The 19,364-nt window shown below is 41.7% G+C and overlaps 4 protein-coding genes and 1 long non-coding RNA gene across 19 annotated transcripts in view; 4 read left to right on the top strand and 1 right to left on the bottom strand.

The window, feature by feature from the left end:
• Positions 1-10,030, top strand: part of LOC309521129 (immunoglobulin lambda-1 light chain-like) — a 627,875-nt gene extending 617,845 nt beyond the window's left edge. Inside the window, exons 3-4 of one of the 2 annotated variants that reach the window (XM_082203492.1) lie at positions 3,982-4,019; positions 9,471-10,030. In XM_082203492.1, coding sequence (XP_082059618.1) covers positions 3,982-4,019; positions 9,471-9,790 — 358 coding nt within the window. In that variant the 3' untranslated portion in view covers positions 9,791-10,030. The remainder of the gene's footprint in view (positions 1-3,981; positions 4,020-9,470) is intronic. The other variant, XM_082203493.1, reaches the window with a different exon arrangement.
• Positions 1-19,364, top strand: part of LOC309521111 (immunoglobulin lambda-1 light chain-like) — a 603,006-nt gene that overhangs the window by 581,604 nt on the left and 2,038 nt on the right. For 6 of the 11 annotated variants that reach the window (XM_082203442.1, XM_082203445.1, XM_082203443.1 and 3 more), the window contains exon 3: positions 16,586-16,623. In XM_082203442.1, coding sequence (XP_082059568.1) covers positions 16,586-16,623 — 38 coding nt within the window. The remainder of the gene's footprint in view (positions 1-16,585; positions 16,624-19,364) is intronic. The other 5 variants (XM_082203446.1, XM_082203444.1, XM_082203451.1 and 2 more) reach the window with 1 other exon arrangement.
• The window catches only part of LOC309521126 (immunoglobulin lambda-1 light chain-like), a 593,187-nt gene that overhangs the window by 562,028 nt on the left and 11,795 nt on the right, over positions 1-19,364 (top strand). The window lies entirely within an intron of this gene.
• LOC309521127 (immunoglobulin lambda-1 light chain-like) overlaps positions 1-19,364 on the top strand; it is a 593,349-nt gene that overhangs the window by 554,188 nt on the left and 19,797 nt on the right. The window lies entirely within an intron of this gene.
• The window catches only part of LOC309521173, a 225,924-nt gene that overhangs the window by 195,815 nt on the left and 10,745 nt on the right, over positions 1-19,364 (bottom strand). The gene's annotated exons all lie outside the window — the stretch shown is intronic.

Genomic DNA, 19,364 nt, shown 5'->3' on the forward strand with positions numbered 1-19,364 from the left:
TCCTGGAGCCTTTCGAGTTTTTGGGTTGTTATTTTTTTAGATTTTTGGACCTTCTGGATGGGCAGAAAATGGAGTTAATTTGGCCACACGTTGAAATCCAGTTTGATCAACGGGTTGTCTTGTGAGTATTTAAAGGGTGGTGTTAAAGGCCACAGGATATCCACAGAGATTAACCTGCAGATTTCTCAAACCATGCTTTTCAGTTAAGCCACATGCGATGTTGTGGAAATATGAGCAGATATGGCAAGTGGAAGCTGGGAAAAAAATGTTGCAGTTTGGAGTACTTCTGTTCAAGATACACCACTTGCCTCTTACCCATTTTCCATAGTGTAGGGGAAATGGTTTACCCCGATTTTCCATTTCCCAGTATTTATTGGCTACTGAGCGCTACAATTCCACTGGGCTATTTTGGAAGTTATTTGGTCTTTTGGTCCCTTTCCACCTCGTTTCATTTATTCATTTTTACCTCGAAAAACCTTGGAGTTCTCCTAAGCGTCTCCGTTGTGGATGGAGCCATTCTAGCTATAAAAGGGAAATCGCTCAAAGGATTAAGGTTCCTGTGATGATATTAACCGGATTACACAGAAGTAATGCTCTGCTCTGGAAACAGCACTCTTCAACCTCATAAGAGGTTTGCATTTCATCGGCAGCTCAGCATTTCGGAATCTTTCTGCAATTGCCTGCTATGTCTTGCACATGCAAGAATGGATTTCATGGAGAAATTGGTGATTTCTACAGATTTCTCTCGTTCTTCCTTTATTGCGGGATGCTACAACCACATCAGTTCTCAGCAGGGAGTCGGGAGAAAAGATTTTTTCCTGAAAGCACCCTAAATCTCCTGACTTAAATCTCAGAGGCAGAGGAGGTACACGCTGGGACTGTGATTCAGGTAAGCATGACTGTAGAGTCCTCGTATGCTTATAGCTTCTCCTCAATTATTGTCCCACAGGTGAGGAAAAAACCTACACAATTAGTAAACGATTATTGCTTAAATCCTTGAGGAAGGGCAGTAGCTCAGTGAAAAAGCATTTGCCTTGCATGCAGAAAGTCCCAGGTTCTGTATATATAAATTTCATTAAATTTTCTGTTTTATTACATCCTTAAGTAATCAATGACTTCCCTTCTTCTCTTTCCATGGTTCGTTTTACATATCTTAAATCCCTGCATGTTTTACAGAAACTATACCATTCAGTATTCCATTATTACATCCATCATAACTTATTTACCCTGCTGATTTTATCTTAATGCTGCCATTTTCAAGTGTACACAGTTTCACCCCATATATTCAATAAACATTTCCCAATCTTCTCTAAACATATGTTCTCCTTGTTCTGTTATTCCATATGTTAAGTCTGCAAGCTGCGCATATTCTGTCAACTTAAGTTGCCATTCTTCTTTGGTTGGGACCTTGGTCGTTTTCCATTTTGGGGCTAACAAAACACCGTAGTAGCATACATAAATAACCGTTTCTGACACCTGGGAATTTCAGTCAGAACAGATTCAGATTCAGTCCCCAGCATCTCTACATGGGGTCGACAATATCGTACTAGACGGACCGTGGTCTGACTCAGAATTAGTAATATTGCTGTGTTCCTAATAACAAGTCAACAGTTTTTAAGGAATTGAAGGAGATGTGAGAGCATCTCTCTTCTATGGAATCTGATGGCACAGATTTGTACTTTGGAGTGCGTTCCTTGTGTTTGGTGAAGTTGGGTTATTTTGGGGGGTAAACTTCAAACCAGATATAACTACACATCTGTATTGCACTGTTGCAGGTCACATATAAATTCAGACCAGATGAGAGAGATGGTGTTGTCTACAGAATGGGTGCATGTGTTGTGTAGAATTCTCCAGGGTCCCAGGAATCACTTGAGAAGGGGTTCACGGCTTTATTAAAACAACTTTAGTAGAAATTAGTCTATAGAGGGGAAGTCTACACAAATCTGTCATGGATGCCTATGGGAATCCAGCTTGTAGAAAAAGACGGATTAAAATTCATAATTTACTTAGGACACCATTGTAAACAAATAAAAACATTAGCTGGACTTTAAAAACAACCTGTAAAGAAACGAAAGACATGGATAATCTAAAGAGATGAAAACTGTGGAGAATGTAAGAATATGGAGTTTTAGAAAAACTATCTTAAGGACCCATGTAGGGGATGGGAGGAAGTCACGAGATTCAGAGAATCTCATGTATGGATATGTTAAAAGTTTTTTCTTTTCATTATTTTAAATTTGTGCTTGTAAAAACCAACAAAAAATATTTCAAAAGAAAAAGACGAATTAATAGGTCTCAATGAAAATCGGAGTCAGAAGTGTTCTGGATTCTGGATGGTGTAGGGTAGACTTCTGAATATGACAGGATACATATATTGCCCTGAAGTACAGTGGTACCTCAGGTTACATACGCTTCAGGTTACAGATGCTTCAGGTTACAGACTCTGCTAACCCAGAAACAGTACCTTCGGTTAAGAACTCTGCTTCAGGATGAGAACAGAAATTGTGCTCCAGGTTAAGAAAAGACCTCTGGAACTAATTAAGTACTTAACCTGAGGTACCACTGTAAATGTACAGTCTTCAGTAAACTCTCTGCATACACAGACACACCTGAGAACTGTAGTAAGATGAGCCCCAAGTCTTGAAATCAATCTGAGCAGAAAGGGGAAATATCTCAGTGGTAGAATGAGATAGAGAAGAACTGATTATTTTATGTGGGTAGTTTTGCTTGCATTGTGTCCTGGACTCAGTTTTGACAAAGGCCCAATTAGAGATATATATTTTAATCACCAAAAAATGTGGGTGAAGGAAGTGAATTAATATTTTACTGGAGGCGAGTATCCCGTTTGCAAGCCAAGATTGAATTCCACAGAGGTGAAGGGTTGTGGCCGGTGCTAGTCCTACTCAGAGTTTACCTGTTGCAATTAATGGACATGACTAATGTAGAGCCGTGGGTACATAACCAGAGACTGGTAAAAAGGTAAAGGTAAAAAGAGCAAAGCTGCCACTGATAGCACACCTATTCCCAGTAAGAACTGGATGGAGGGAAGTGAATTGACGGTCAAAGTATGCTGGTGCGATGGTGTACATCTCCCTAAGCATCCACTCAGTGCAAATGTGCACCTTTATGTCCACAAGTAAGTTGCCTTAGACATATGTAGACCTATCCGGCCCTGATGGATCTGCACAGGAGGGGAATCTGAGGGTCTGCCCTCTTGTAACTTGCAGCTACACTTGGATCCTTTGCAAGGAGGTTATGGAGGAAGACATTCATTCCTCGTGCTCATCCGAACTATCTCATTTGCTGTTCCCAGAACAATATGGGAAGACAATTTCAGCTTTCTGTCAAAATCAATCCTTCTCTGAATTTTGCAATGCAGCACGGAAACCAACAATGTGCAGGAAAAAACTGTGTTTGCTAGAGGGAACTATGCATAAAAGTGCATGTGCGAATGAAAATAGCACATGGAAAAGCACTGTTTTGAGGGAGACTGCTTGCAAAAAGAATGTGTATACTGAGAGAAATCACCACTACAATGCTGAAAATCCAATGCTGATGGATTTTCACGAGGACTTCCTTTAAAAATAAAAATACCAAAATGTGGCAAACTGAGTTTTTGATTAGAATAATGAAAAACTGGGAGAAACTGAAATTGACAGATTCATCCATCACTATTTGCACGACAGTCTGCATGGGACAGCTGTTCACACCCTTTTCAGCAGGGCTCCCGACCACATTGCAGAATATATATTTTTTCCAGATCTAGGGCCCAGCGGTCTCTCTTTTTCCAATGGATTATTTTGCATCAGAATCCATCAAACATTTTTGCACTGAAAACTCACCTATGCCCCATCTTTCAAAGCCCTTTGCTGCATGCCGTTTGCATCAAATTCACACTGACCAGGTACGCTATCCAGAAAAGAGGAAGCAGTTTTTTCTGGTGACAAAAAAACATTTTTGTAAGGCCGTTAGCCACTGTGTGTATGTCTTCGGCGGTGGAACCCGATTGAATATCCTAGGTAAGTCGCTTTAAAATGCCTATACAATTGTTTTCTGATCAGCTTTGTATTTAATTTCTGTCATTTTTCCTTCCAAACTTTGTCTTGGCTTAGGCAGGGCATCTCTTGCCCAGTACTTCAAATCAGCTTAGGAGAGGGTCAGGATTTGTCCTCTCTTGGGTCAACTAGATCGGATGAATTTGTAGAATGTTTCTCTGCTTTTATGTGCCGATTAAAGTTGTAATCTAAGGCAACTGGGAGTAAGTCCAGTTGACAAAGTGAGACTTCTGAATAAGTAAATGCTTTGCTGTTATGAAACTGTTGCTGTCTGTCATTTTTAATAACATTACAACTTTCGATGAGAGTTTTTGGGGTCGTCAATTAGTAGGTTCAACTTTTCCCATTGTGGGAAAAGAATACGCAGGTAAGGTTATGGCAAAGTTAAAAAGCAAATTTTCTCATTTGTCACACTCAGGAAGGCCATGGTGACAAAGCAAAATTGCCTTTTCAGTTTAAGACTGCTCTACCATTTTTAGAATAATATCTGTAGCAACAAGTAATATTTAAAACTAATTCAAAATGGGGTTGTATTAGAAATGATATCATTTCCCCCCTTTGTAGTCATTGCTGAATTTAAAAAATATTAGGTGTCATAGATTGAAATAATAGGATAAGTAATAATGCAATTACTTACCTGGGAGTAATAGTGGTTGAACTTGGTGAGTTTACATCTGAATCAGTTTGCCCTGGACATTAAATCTTTTCATGGTGCAGGGGTAGAAAGATGATTTGCAGGTACGTCTTCATGCAGAAACAGGTTTTACAAAAGCATGATGCATTTGGTTGAATTGAAAAAGTTAGGTAAAATATTATTTTGTAAGTTGCTAGAATTTTCCACTCTGCTTGCCAATGTGTATTCATCTCTATTCTGAATGCAAGAAGCTAACTTTGAACCCAATTCCCTCAGAAACAAGTCTAACAAAAAGAAAGCAGAATAGACTCTGTATCCTAAATACGTTTTCTTGAAAATATGTCCCAGTGAAGTCAATGGATCTCTTTTCCAAAGTAACAGAGTTGGAGTTTGTGTTGCTTGCCACTTCCGAAAAGATTTTAGACAGCTGCGTTGGTCCATTAGGACAGGGGGAAAACACCAAACCATTTGTAGTATAATAACTTTATTGGGGACTAACTAAAAAGTCACAATAGCTGGCCAACCGTTCAGGTTTATCAACCTTCCTCTGTCAAGCTGGAGGGTGTTTAGCAAAAAGAGAGTGGAAAAGAATTAAAAATGGGTGGTGCGGAACAGAAAAGGATATTGCAAAAACCTCACTGGGTGACAGTCAGCTAAGTTTTACTTAGCATAGACCCACAGAAACTAATAGACCTATTTAATTTCAATGCATCTGCACTGAGTAAGTATCTTCAACTAAAGATATTCAACTTTAGTTGAAGATCATCCAGTGGGTGGTATCCAACTAAGTTCTATTAAAGAGTAGACTCATTGAAATTAATGGACTTAAGTTACCCATGGGCACTAATTTTGATGGGTCTATGACTAACATAAGCTGACCTCTTAAGGCAAGTAGGATCTGTAACAAAACGTTGCACTCTGGTGTTTCCTGATTACTGAAAGCCAGCCAGCAATGCCTTGCTCAGGATACTCCATTCCCTCCCTCTCTTGACAGTTCTCTGTTTGTTTTCCCCTCTCAGAGAGTCAATCTGCGGTCCATGAATGCACAGCATGCTCACTCTTCATTGAGCTGTTTGGGTTGTTGTCTCCAAGATTTTTCAATACTTTAGCAAAACACAGCAAGGTTCAGGGTTCCTCTAATTCTGTTGATACTTCCCTTTTCCGCAAGGACCAGTGCAATTTAGGCTATGTAAGAACCCATTCATGGGAAATGCTATTAGTACATAATATTTAGTGCAATGGATGGCAGACTACAAGATCATGGGTGGGCAAACTAAGGCCCAGGGGCCAGATCTGGCCCCATCGCCTTCTAAATCTGGCCCACGGATGGTCTGGGAATCAGCATGTTTTTACATGAGTAGAATGTGTCCTTTTATTTCAAATGCATCTCTGGGTTATTTGTGGGGAATAGGAATTCGTTCATTTTTTCCCTTCAAAATATAGTCCAGCCCCCCACAAGGTCTGAGGGACAGTGGACCGGCCCCCTGCTGAAAAGGTTTGCTGATCCCTGATCTGGATGGATGGATTAATAGATAGATGGATGGGTGGATAGAAAGATACAGACAGGCAATCTCCTTCCATTGCTAATGCTCAAGTAAAATTCAACTGCCCATCCAGTTGTCCTCTCTATGGGGAATGGGCTGTACCATCTTGTTCTTTGCCTTGGGCAGCAAAATACTTCCGGCCAACCTGGCTAGAGCTACCCAGGACCTGTGTTAGTCTTTAGGGCACCACAAGACTCTTTGTGCTCTTTGCTATGACAGATGAACAGGCCTTTCCCTCTGGAAGATATTAATGTAGTTACGTGGTTATCATGCATTGTTAGTCCTACTCAAAGTTAACTCACTGAAATTAATGGGCATGAATAATTTCAAACTATTAATTCCAATGTGTTTATTATGAGTAAACATTAGGCAGATACAACCTTTTCCTTTTTTTCCCTTTTGGGGTCTATTAGCTACAATACAGTGGTACCTCAGGTTAAGAACTTAATTCGTTCTGGAGGCCTGTTCTTAACCTGAAGCACCACTTTAGCTAATGGGGCCTCCTGCTGCCGAACAATTTCTGTTCTCATCCTGAAGCAAAGTTCTTAACCCGAGGTAATATTTCTGGGTTAGCGGAGTCTGTAACCTGAAGCGTATGTAACCTGAAGCGTATGTAACCCGAGGTACCACTGTAAATTGATTGGAATACACTGGTACCTCAGGTTACAGACGCTTCAGGTTACAGACTCCGCTAACCCAGAAATATTACCTCGGGTTAAGAACTTTGCTTCAGGATGAGAACAGAAATAGCGCGGCGGCAGCAGGAGGCCCCATTAGCTAAAGTGGTACCTCAGGTTAAGAACAGTTTCCGGTTAAGAACGGACCTCCAGAACGAATTAAGTTCTTAACCCGAGGTACCACTGTATTCCTCCTTGGTCCCCCCCCCCCATTCTTCTTTTTAAAGAAAATCCATGTACAAAGAAATCCAGCATTGCAGGGGGGAATATTTTGAGCATACTTTTCTCCTTGACATGCTGGTCCATTCTGTCATGCCAGTGGCGTAGCGTGGGTTGTCAGCACCCGGGGCAAGGCAAGTAATTTGCGTCCCCTAACCCGTGGATTTGCGCCCCCTAACCCTAACCCCCAGATGTTGCGCCCGGTGCGGTCGGCCCCCCCTGCACTGCTACGCCACTGTGTCATGCTAGCCTCCTGCCAGCAGCCCCAAAGGCAATAGGTTTGCCACCTCCGTGAGGACTGGGTCAGTGCATTGCTCCACGTTCAAAACCTGGTTATGTGCTGGTGGCGTATCACAGAACCACAGAAATGTAGGGATGCAAGGGAGCCTGTGGGTCATCTAGTCCAACCCAGGAATCATAGTGAAGCAGGGAAGGGGGAACATTTGCGGAGAGGAGGCATCAGAGGTTGCTGATCTATGAGGCTGCCACCCACAACCCAACCCATCCTCCTCCCATCGGCTACACAGGCAGCCTTTTCTGTGAGATGTTAGGCGACTCCCCTCCATCCTTATTGGTATACGTCCAAGTCCACGAAGCTTCATAGGAACACCATTGTGATAAGGCGAAACCTCTGGCAAGAGGGATCTGGCCCTCTTCTGGTGGAGGGGGAGGGGGAAGGAGGGGGAGAAGAGAGAGGGAGAGGTGTTGTGGAAAGTGTGAGAGAAAATGGATCATCCACGCCCCCCCCCCACTTTGAACTTTTTAAAAAAAAGAAATTACTGTTTTTATTTATTTTCATGGTACGGAAGATTTTGAGAAAGCAATTGTTACTTTGGACTTTGTTCCAATCCACTATCAGCATATGGCCGCAAGAGGCATATACCCTCGAAGGCATATGGCCTCAAGATTTTTTATTATTATTATTATTATTATTATTATTATTATTATTATTATTATTGCTTTTTTCCTAAAACAAATGTTTAGGGGTACTCTCATTTTGACTGAAGAAAACCACCATTTTATAAGTTCAAATTGGGAAAAATAAATACAGTAAATGGACAAAAGTTCAAAAATTCACAAAATATTTAGGGGTATGCATACCCCTGCATCCCCCCACCCCCGAAAAAAAGCACTGATTATGATTTATTATACTGTTTGCTTGCTTGCTTGCTTGCTTGCTTGCTTGCTTGTTTATACCACACCTTTTTTCCTGATAGGATTCAGGGTGGCTTAATTAATAATAATAGCAACAAGAAGAACAACAATAATATTAAAAAGAAAGTGTGACAGACAAAGGCTTTAATTCAGGATTGCAGAATCTGTGGGCCTCCCAGTGTTATTGGACTCCAACTAATGGGAATTAGAGTCTAAGACCATCTAGCAAACGCAGAGGCAATAAAGCATTCTACTTCTTTTCAGGTGCACACAACTATATATCTGGCTTAACCATCGCACTTGCTTCCTCCCACCCCCATTCCTCCTTGGTCACTAGGCTCAAGACTATAAATGCTCTAAGCAAAAATGGATCAGAGGTGTGTGCAAGGTTTCGTTTCTCTGTGAGTGGCATCTACCTCTGGGAAAATCAGAAACCTTAGGTGTCATCTCTGCCGTACATTAAAAAAGTCAGGCATTCTGAGAATATATAAAAAATAATGACAATTAAACTTGGGAAAATGTTTTCTAGAAGTTGGCAGGGGGAATAAAACGTTTGGGACTAGAAGGCAGGCTACCAAAATGAAAAGGCGTGGCTTCCAGAAAGCCACCAGATCCTTTCAAAAATTCCAGCACACAGAACTGCGGACTAGAATCATAAGGAATCATAAGGGATCTTGTAGGCCACCTAGTTGAGCTTACAGCAAAATATCCTCTTTCTAAAAATAGATGGGTCCAGAAGCCACCATTTAAATTTGCTTACAGTGACTCAGAGTAATGCTACATCAGGAGCATTATGGGAAATTTAAATAGCAGCTCCCAGTTTCTGACACCCCCACCACATGGAGAACAATAAATCCGGAAACATCTATATGATATATTTAATGGTAGGGCATTCTGAGAAGATATAATCCATAATGGCAGTTAAATTGAGGAGAAGGCTTCACAAGCAACAGTATTACAAAGGGTTAAGGCTGGGGGAGAAGAAAAGCTTTTGGAGGAGATTGACATCAACAAGTCATGCCTTCCAGACAGTCAAATGTCCTTACAAAACATTTCAGGACACAACTTTGGGGAATAGAGTCAGATTAGTGCTTCCTTTATGAAATAAAGTAAATCATTACATGTGCCAAATATTTAATATTCCCCTGAGACACAACACTTAACCAGCTTTCCCCTTGACTTCCAGGTCAGCCAACAGTACCTCCAACAGTGAACGTCTTCCCACCATCCCCAGAAGAATTGAAGAGCTCAGACAAAGCCACCCTGGTGTGTCTCATGGATGGCTTTTACCCAGGCACTGTCCAAGTTACCTGGCAGGCTGATGGCACCCCCATCTCCTCTGGGGTGGAGACAACCACGCCCACCAAGCTGAATGACAAGTACGCGGCCAGCAGCTACCTCAGCATGAAAAAGTCCGACTGGGAGAGCTATGAGGCAGTCATCTGCAAAGTGACGCATGAAGGGAAGACCGTTGAGAAGGTGGTGAGGAGATTGGACTGTGCCTAAAGGCTAGATGGGTCTGATGAGTTCCTCGTGCCTCCAGAAGCTGAGAAGAAAGAGTCCTTTCATGTTCAAGGGGGCCAAGTTTATTCTCTGATTTCCTCTAATGCTACGTTGATCCATCCAGTCTGGTTTCCTTCCTATGTCGTTCCCCTCCCCACACCCTCTCCCTTCCTCTTCTCCCTGGAATCTCCTTTGTATGTTGGCTTATAATGTTTGCAAATTAATAAAATGTCATACATTTCACCGGTGTGATTTCTTGACCCACTCATTTATTCCATCTCCTTCAAGCAGGTTGTTTTCATGGTTTCCTGTCCTAGTACAGAAGGAAGTGTGTTGTTACTCAGCCAAAATGCAGTGGTAAAAGCAGTGCGATTTCATGGGAATGTAGGAAGCGGCCTTCTCCCAAGTCAGACCAGTGGTCTATCTAGGTGGGCGTTTTCTACACCGGTGGGCTGTGGCTTTCCTGGAGATCAGGCAGGGTTCTCTCTTAGTCCTACCTACCAATTTAGGTCCTGAGAAATGGAAAAGGTTAATTTCAGTTCAGGATGCATCCCAGATTCATTTCTGGTGGGTATTTCAAACATTCCCAAACATCACGTACAATCCGACATGTTCTTCCTTCCACTCAGTGGATCACTCATTGCATTCAGGATGTTTAATGAAGAGGTACCAGGCTCCCGATCCTACATGGAGATGTCTGGGGTTGAAACAAGGACACCCTGATGCAATACAGATGGACTACCATTGGGCTGTAGCCCTTTCCACCTGGCAATGCTGCATGTAAACAAATTCCAGTGCTGCAGGAGCAGTGCTACTTAAGGGCTCTATAGTATGATTAGATGCGATGAAATGACTCAAGTTGCTATTCACTTTGATGAACTAGCTGAACATGCCTCCATATAAATCCTTTGCCCAACGAAAATTCACTACTCCTCTCTTCCCATTCAGCTCCAGAGAAATAGAAGGGGGGATTTAGGATTCATTTCAGGTGGTATTTCAAACATTCCCAAATATCACCTCTGGTCTGCCATGTGTGCTCCATGCCCCTTGTGGAGAGTGGTTCATTAGCGTTAATGCAACACTGCTCCCAAGCAACCTCCATGTATCCTCAGGCAGAACCACCCGTCCTTTCTCCCTTCCCACAAGCAGTCTGCCAATAGCTTTGCCCGTCGCTGACCCTCCCTACTTTTGGTCTCCCTGCCCCACCAGTTCCAATGGGCACTGGCTGAAGCGAACGGCACTAACTATAAGGAGACATGAGAATGTGTAGCTTCGTCTAAACCCATTCCCTCCCAATTTAGGACTATAGTTCCCATCATATCTGAATGCTGGCCTTCTAGCTGGGGCTGATGGGAGTTGTAGTCCAAGTCATGTGGAGCCCACCACGTTGGGCAAAACTGCACTATTACAACTCCTCCCTGAAAGATCTCCTGGCACTCAGGGTACACGAGGCTCCAGCGAATTAAAGCCATGGGTTTGTTGAGAGAATAAGAGAAAACAATAGAAAATGAACATTCTATATTTATTGGGAAGACTCTGTAGCTTGTGACTAACTGGTTTCCCCTGAGATGGTTTTGGACATTCCCTGGTCTTTGACCATGCTGGCTGGAGGTGATGAAATATGGAGTCCAACAGTATATGGAGGGCCTATAGGTCAATACCCTGATCTAAAATGACAAATATGGGGCTTGAATTTGTTCAGATACTCTATTAAATGCTTCTATCCAAATTGGAATGCCATACAATAACTGAGAAAGGACGTTGGCATTAAAATATATTTATTGCAGCAGGGACCATCTGGTTGCCTCTGAGGAAGAAAAAATGAAGTATCACAGATGTGGTGCATTTTACTTGGATGGTCATTCAACGCCTGTGTTTTTGTCCAGTTTAAATTTGGCTGGTAGAATATCCCTAGGTGTTCAAAAGATTTTACCTGGTCAATGGGGTGATTATCTAGTCCCCATTTAACAATTTGACAACTTTGAGAAATTATCATGATTTTAGATTTTTTCATAATTAATTCCCAAGGAGTTGATCTGGCAGAAGGAAGAAAAAAACGAGTTCAGAAGTCTTCTAAGGTTGATCTGAGTATGAGAAAGAATTGTAATATCATCTGCATATAAAAGCAATCTTATTTTATGTTGGCCTAATGCCGGTGGATGTCCATTTACATCCTCAAAGTGATGAGCCAAATCATTTAAGAATAGGTTGAATAAGTGGGATGCATATGGAGGGCCTACAGGTCAGACCCCCTGATCTAAAATGACAAATATGGGGCTGGATATTAGTAAAGCCCCAGTTTCTTCCTCCAGATTGTGGTCACCCTACATATACCATGAGTCAGTCCCTCCCAATTTTCTACACAGTACTGTCACGAGCTGGTCAGGAAATGAAACACCATAGCCCATCTTCTTCCCAGCCTATTTTAACTTGTGTGAGAGGCTATTTGGAAAGAGAGAGAATTGTCAAAGTTCTAAAAAGATGTCTATGGCTGCTTCAGAGGAGGATGAGTCTCAAAGCACTGTCTTCTCTTAACCATTTGGTATTCCATAAGTAACCTGCTTATTGACTCATGTAAATTCTCACCACCACTTTGGGTCCATCTCACCCCTTAATTTCAGAATGTCAGATGACTCCTGACCAGAGTTGTAAAGACCTGGAAGTGAAAAATTGGGGGGAAACTAGAAATATATTTACTATTTTTTCTACTTTAAAAAAATTGAAAAAAAACACTATAAAAATTGGAGGGAACCCTTTTTTTCATGGGTTTTTCCGTAGCTCCACATCTATAGTGTTCTCCTTATGGATCAAACTGAATGCCCACCTAGTCTAGTCTCCCGTTTCCCACATTGGACAAGCAGATATGCTTCAGAGACAGCAGGGTAACAGTGGCAAATTCTGCTTTCGTTGTTGGCAGACTTACACCTAAATTCAACTCATAGGAAACCAATATTGCCTCCCTATGAGGAAGCATCCACATTTTACAGGATGGTTCCTACAGAATCATCCATTCATTCTAGAATTTGTTCTTGGGAGAAGGTCTTGCCATGCAACTTCAGATCAGAATTGATCTGAATTGGGTTGATGTCGATGTCAAAATCAATCCTCATTCCATCAGTTCTGTTCTGCATATTACCAGGGCTGGCACAGTCAGATAAATGCTGGGGGCCTGCACTGCTGGTGATAGCATCTTACAATCTCCAGAACAACATATGATCAGTGCCATATTTTACAGATTAATCCTCCTTCCCCAGGCACCAGCTGTTAGTTAGCTCTGAACATCAAGAGGCAAGGCTCAGACCAGAACCTAAATGGGAAAACACCAGTGAACCTTGTAAGATGCTACTTGGACTAATGCCAATCTTCCTACCCTGATGGACATTGCCACAAAAACTTCCTGAAAACTAGAAAGGAGTCTCTCCTTGTTGGTCAGGTGTTTTGACTGTGCTCAGAACATCTCCCCTATGAAGGTGGGACCATCACAATGAATGGAGCATTGTCTCACCAACTCTAGCCTTTTCTTAGCCAGCCCCCACCTGCCTGCCAGTTTAAAATGTGGCCTTGGCTGTCCCCCTTAGTCTCATTATTTTCCTTGTAGGACTTGCAGGGGGGAGTGAGGAAACCAGAACCGGTTGTCTTTTCCTCTGTCTGCTGTTGGCTCCAACTCCACCTGCTGATGGTGTCCCTGCCTTCTGCCTGATGAGCCCCAAGGGAACGCCACAAAGGGCACATTTGGGCCTTCTCAAACCATGAGCCAGAATTCTCTTGGCCAAAGCTGACTTCATTTCAAGTCGCAGTTTCTCTGGGGATTCCATTCATCACATCACAGGGATTAGACTAGATGATGCTTCCAACTCTACAGTTGAGAACCCACTTGCAGGGACCAGGGAGCAAAGACCCAGTGCATCTATGTTGCATCAACCTAGGTTTCTGCCTGTGATGGACTGCAAACCCATATATTTGTTGTTGTTTAGTCATTTAGTCGTGTCCGACTCTTCGTGACCCCCTGGACCAGAGCACGCCAGGCACTCCTGTCTTCCACTGCCTCCCGCAGTTTGGTCAAACTCATGCTGGTAGCTTCGAGAACGCTATCCAACCATCTCATCCTCTGTCGTCCCTTCTCCTTGTGCCCTCCATCTTTCCCAACATCAGGGTCTTTTCTAGGGAGTCTTCTCTTCTCATGAGGTAGCCAAAGTATTGGAGTCTCAGCTTCAGGATCTGTCCTTCCAGTGAGCACTCAGGGCTGATTTCCTTCAGAATGGAGAGGTTTGATCTTCTTGCGGTCCATAGGACTCTCAAGAGTCTCCTCCAGCACCATAATTCAAAAGCATCAATTCTTCGGCGATCAGCCTTCTTTTTGATCTAGCTCTCACTTCCATACATCACTACTGGGAAAACCATAGCTTTAACTATACGGACCTTTGTTGGCAAGGTGATGTCTCTGCTTTTTAAGATGCTGTCTAGGTTTGTCATTACTTTTCTCCCAAGAAGCAGGCGTCTTTGCTGTCAAAATGCACACCTACAATGCTATAGACAGGCTCTTTTGCAGTATTATTTATTCATTTATTTACTTGCTTGTTTGCTGTTTGTTTTTATCGGATTTGTACTCTGGCCTTCCTCCCAAAGAAGCCCAGAATGGCAATGGCCATCAGGCCATGTACACCAGCTGTTTACTAGGTCTCAGTGCCAGCAAACGTGGTCCAGGCTAAGGAAGAGAACTACAGTACTTGAGCATGGTTTCAACTTTGGAAAAGCAGCATACAAATAAATTGAGGATGAGAACACGGACTGCTGAACCCCATGGATGCTGCCCCATGTATTTTGAATCTCTCTATCCTGGAAGCAGTGGCCACTCAAAAGAGTGGGATAAATCAGAAAGCAATGGGTTTGTGATAGCCGTCTTCTGAGAAGTCTGCTCAAAAGTCTACTCCTATTGGTTTCTATCTATGAAATCCATGGGGCTGACTACAAAATCCATGGTGCAGTGCCGTTCTGATCAAAACACACTTGCATAAAACATTGTTATTGTTATTTATTAGATTTATATACCACTCTTCATCAAAAGAACCACAGAATGAATGAATGAATGAATGAATGAATAATGATAGCAGGCCAAAAAATGGACAGTGTGCAAGTGAGAGAAGTCAGAACCCACAGATCAATCAATCCATCAATCCTTATTGTTGTCAAAGACCAGACAGAGACCCATAGAAGCAATGGAGTTTTCTTCTATCTGCAAATTTGAAGTGCAGGATTGTCCATTAGTGGAAGCATATATATTTCACCCTGAATAAATGAAATTCAGCAGCAGCTTTCAGAACTCAATGTACAAGTTCATTTTTTTGAATCTGTGATAAGTGTTTTCTCTGAGACATACTAGAAGCTAATTAAGGAAGTTCATACTTGAACTCCAAAGAACGGTCCAGTGCATTGAGTTTAATTTATAAAAAAAACTATTGTGGCACAAAGAAAGCTTCACTGCCTCCAGACTGATTCAGTTGTGAGGCTTCTTGTCAGAAACAGAGCCAACATCTCCTGGACTAAATGAGACAGTGGTACCAATTCTTAGATTCTCCTCCAGAGACCAAACTGAAGCAAAGTCCTGGTAACCTTCTAGGTTTTTGGATTACAACACCCATTATCCACAATTAGGGTGGCGTATGGTCAGGGATGAAGGGGGTTGCAGTCATATGGAGGACACTGCCTTGGCTACTGGTGGACCAAAGGAACTCATCTATCGCGCTCCCAACATCAAGAGAAAAATAATGGGCAACAGAACTCCTTGGAAGACCTGAGAGTCTTCTGGCTGGGAATGCTGTTCCCATGGATGAACCAGGTCATTATGTCATCTTTCTTCCAAAACACCGCTAACTATATTTTTAGTTGTACAGTGGTACCTTGGTTCTCAAACACCTTGGTTCTCAAACGCCGAAAGCAAGTGTTCTGGTTTTTGAACGTTTTTTGGAAATCAAACATCGAATGCAGCTGTCGGTTATTGTTTCTGGGGTGCCTGCACCAATCAGAAGCTGCGCCTTGGTTTTCGAACAGACTTCTGGAACGGATTAAGTTTGGCACTTTTGTTTTTGTATTTATTTTCCATTTTTGTTTTTGAGGCTTTTTCAGTTCATTTGTTTTTTGTGACTGTGTGGAACCTAGTTCAGCTATTGATTGATTGATTGATTGTGTGACTGCAGAAATGGATAACAGTCCCCCATCCAAACAATGAATATCATCAGTGCAGGTAAGGAAAAAATAATAATTTTAATTTTTATCATCTACAATGCTGTCTTATTTATTTTATAGTAGAGTACACTGGTTATTGCTTTCAATTTATGGATCAATGGTCTTGTTACATAGTAAAATTCATGTTAAATTACTGTTTTAGGGGTTGTTTTTAAAAGTCTGGAACGGATTAATCCGTTTTGCATTGCTCTCTATGGGAGAGCATGCCTTGGTTTTGGAATGCTTTGGTTTTGGAACAGACTTCCGGAATGGATTAAGTTTGAGAACCAAGGTCCACTGTATGTTCCATTGACTCTGTTTAAAAGATGGCTCCTTTGTATTGCTTGTTTTCTGATTTGTGTTTGTCCACCACTTTATGAAACATTCAGTCTCTTGGAAAAGTGGCTTATAAATTAATTTTTTAAAACTTCTTAAGAAACAGGGGAGAAATATTTCACTGTAAGGGAAACAGAAGTTGCCCTGTTGCCCATTCTATTCCCAAAAGGGATGGGTGTCGACGGCTTGTCTCTCCTTGTGAAGAGACAGCAGGTTTTTGTACAGCTGTGTGTCACTGTGGTGGGTCTTCGGAGGAGGGACCCACCTGACTGTCACAGGTAAGTCACTGAATTTATCACAACCCTTTCCATGCCTGTGACAATATTCTAACTTTTCCATCGTTTTTGCCCTTTTTTCCTTCTCTGACTGTAAACCTGACCTTAGGGCATTTGTTGTTTAGTTTACAACAAGCCTTTCATAGAAAATGTACTTGTGATCCTAGCCAGAACGGGATATTGCAAAACCATGTTACCTGCCTCTTCTTTTTCCTTAGTCTAGGTCAAGGTGACTGTCTTTGGAAATCATTTTTTGCAAATTTCCGTGGTGGCTAAACTCAGACGTAATTTTACTGGTGGGTGCTAAAGATAGCAGAGAAGTGAATTTGAGCTGTGCTATTCCAGGTACCCGATATGAATTAAGGGCAGTTTGAATAAACCTCGAATTGTGCTCCAAAGCTCGCATTAAAGCAATACACCAACCAAAATGTCACAAAATAGCGTGAAGCATTTCAGGTTTCCAGAAATCTCCATTCTGGACGGCCTAAACACTTGCACCTTACGTTGTGACATTTTGGCCCACCTTATAAAATGGTTGGATCTGGGTTGTGCGTTTTTTTCTAATGTAGCTCCCTTTACTTTTTCTAATTTTGTATTTTCATTTTGGGACTTCCTAAGCAGAGGAATAGAATAGATTCTGTTTCTAGATAGCTCTGCAGTTCAGAGCAACATGCTCAGTCTAAGAGAACCAGGACTGTCTGCATTCTACAACACAAAATGCAATCATCTGAAATGGGAACCAGGGTCAACTCTGTGCATAAAATTTCACCAGAACTGAATGGGGTTTGGGAACAAACTGAAGTGACCACTTTGCAATTCACAGTGCATCGGAAGGTTGAAAGCAACCTAACCCATGAGATCGATGATCAGATCTCCTGACTTTTTCCTTTGCTGTTAAATCAACTGCACAGGCTTAATTTATTAATTGAAGTAGAGGCACAGCAGCAAAGATTATTAATGTAATTCCGTAGTCTCAATTGCTGCATCCCAGACTTACTGTTGGTCCCACTGGAAAAATATATACGCTTCTTTCTTTCTTTCTTTCTTTCTTTCTTTCTTTCTTTCTTTCTTTCTTTCAGAATACCTTCTTGGTAAATATAACAAAAAAAGAAAGAAGGAAGGAAGGAAGGAAAAAACATGGGCTGCCCCCCATGCTAGTCCTTGCTCAGAGTAGACCTGCTGAAATGAACAAATTTAACTCCATTAATTTCAGTTGGTCTGCATGGATTAATACTGAGTTGGGCGCAACCCAAATGACATTAACAATAAGAATATCCCATTAATCCGTTAATATAGGCATGTCCAAATGTCCAAATAGGCACCTAAATGAGACTGGTGGTTATAAGCCATGCATTAAAAGGGAGAAAGCACCAGGGCTGGTGGTCTTCAGATTACGACGAGATCTTCAGACCAAAAGGGGTTCAGCAATCAATCTGTCTCCCGTGGGAACTCTGCGAATTATAGCTGCGTGAGGAGAATAGAGGGATCCTAAAATCTCTCAGTAACCTTTCCAAACCACAGTTCCCAGAGTTCTATGGGGGAAGCCATGACTGTTTAGAGTGCTTTGAGCCTACTTTATAGATAGATGATAGATGAAAGATGACAGATAGACGATAGACGATAGACGATAGACGATAGATAGATGATGATAGATAGATAGATAGATGATAGATAGATAGATAGATAGATAGATAGATAGATAGATAGACAGATAGATATAGATAGATAGATGATAGATAGATAGATAGATAGATAGATAGATAGATAGATAGAGATAGATAGATATAGATGATTGACTCTTTATTTGAATCAGTCACTAGCCGTAGCAATAAAATAAAATGTACTGAAGATAGAGGTAAAAACTTAACTATAGAAAATACATTTTGGGGGTTTTACATCATTAATCAAATGATAGATTTTATTTTAATTGTCCCCACTAAAAACCTCGCACTTTTTGTGCGGTACAAATGGAGCTGTACAAAGAAAGGTAAAAATGCTTGCAAATATACGAACTGTGTGTTGGGAGAAAACCTGGTGAACATTCTGTGAGGACCAAAAAAGAAACCTTGAATTGATTTGAAAACATGGGAGCTTGAACTTAAGCCCAATAAAATGAGAAAGTATAATTTAGAAGATTAACGCTTCCCTATTACCTGACGACAAGACAAACCAGTAAGACAACTTATTCAGAGTTGCTTGTTCGTCTTTTTCTTGTAACATGGTTGAAATCATTTTTTAAAAAATATATGGATAAAAACCAATGTTCCCCTTCTGCTTTCAGTGGAGACATCTGTTGACATTTGAGAAGGGGGCAGAGTTTTCTCTAATTTTCTATGTTCTCTATCCATTGTTGGAGGCTGTCTCTCAATAGCAGCTGCTGGGAATCAGAATGCATGGAGCAGTGTAGCTCTCAGGTTGTCAAATGACATGGGCTCTGTTGTCAAAGTCTGGGAATCGGACTTCCAAAATGGCATCCGGGCATATTTTTGCTGCGGCGTTATGGCAACTAGGACAATTTTTTAATTTATTTTTTAGAATAATGCTTTAAAAAATGAAAAAGAAGTCCAAAATGGAGAGCCAGTGTGGTGTAGTGGTTAAGAGCGCTAGACTCGTAATCTGGTGAACCGGGTTCGTGTCTCCGCTCCTCCACATGCAGCTGCTGGGTGACCTTGGGCCAGTCACACTTCTCTGAAGTCTCTCAGCCCCACTCACCTCACAGAGTGTTTGTTGTGGGGGAGGAAGGG

This window comes from Podarcis vaucheri (genome assembly GCF_965113315.1).
Source record: "Podarcis vaucheri genome assembly, chromosome: 16".
Taxonomy (NCBI): Eukaryota; Metazoa; Chordata; class Lepidosauria; order Squamata; family Lacertidae; genus Podarcis; species Podarcis vaucheri.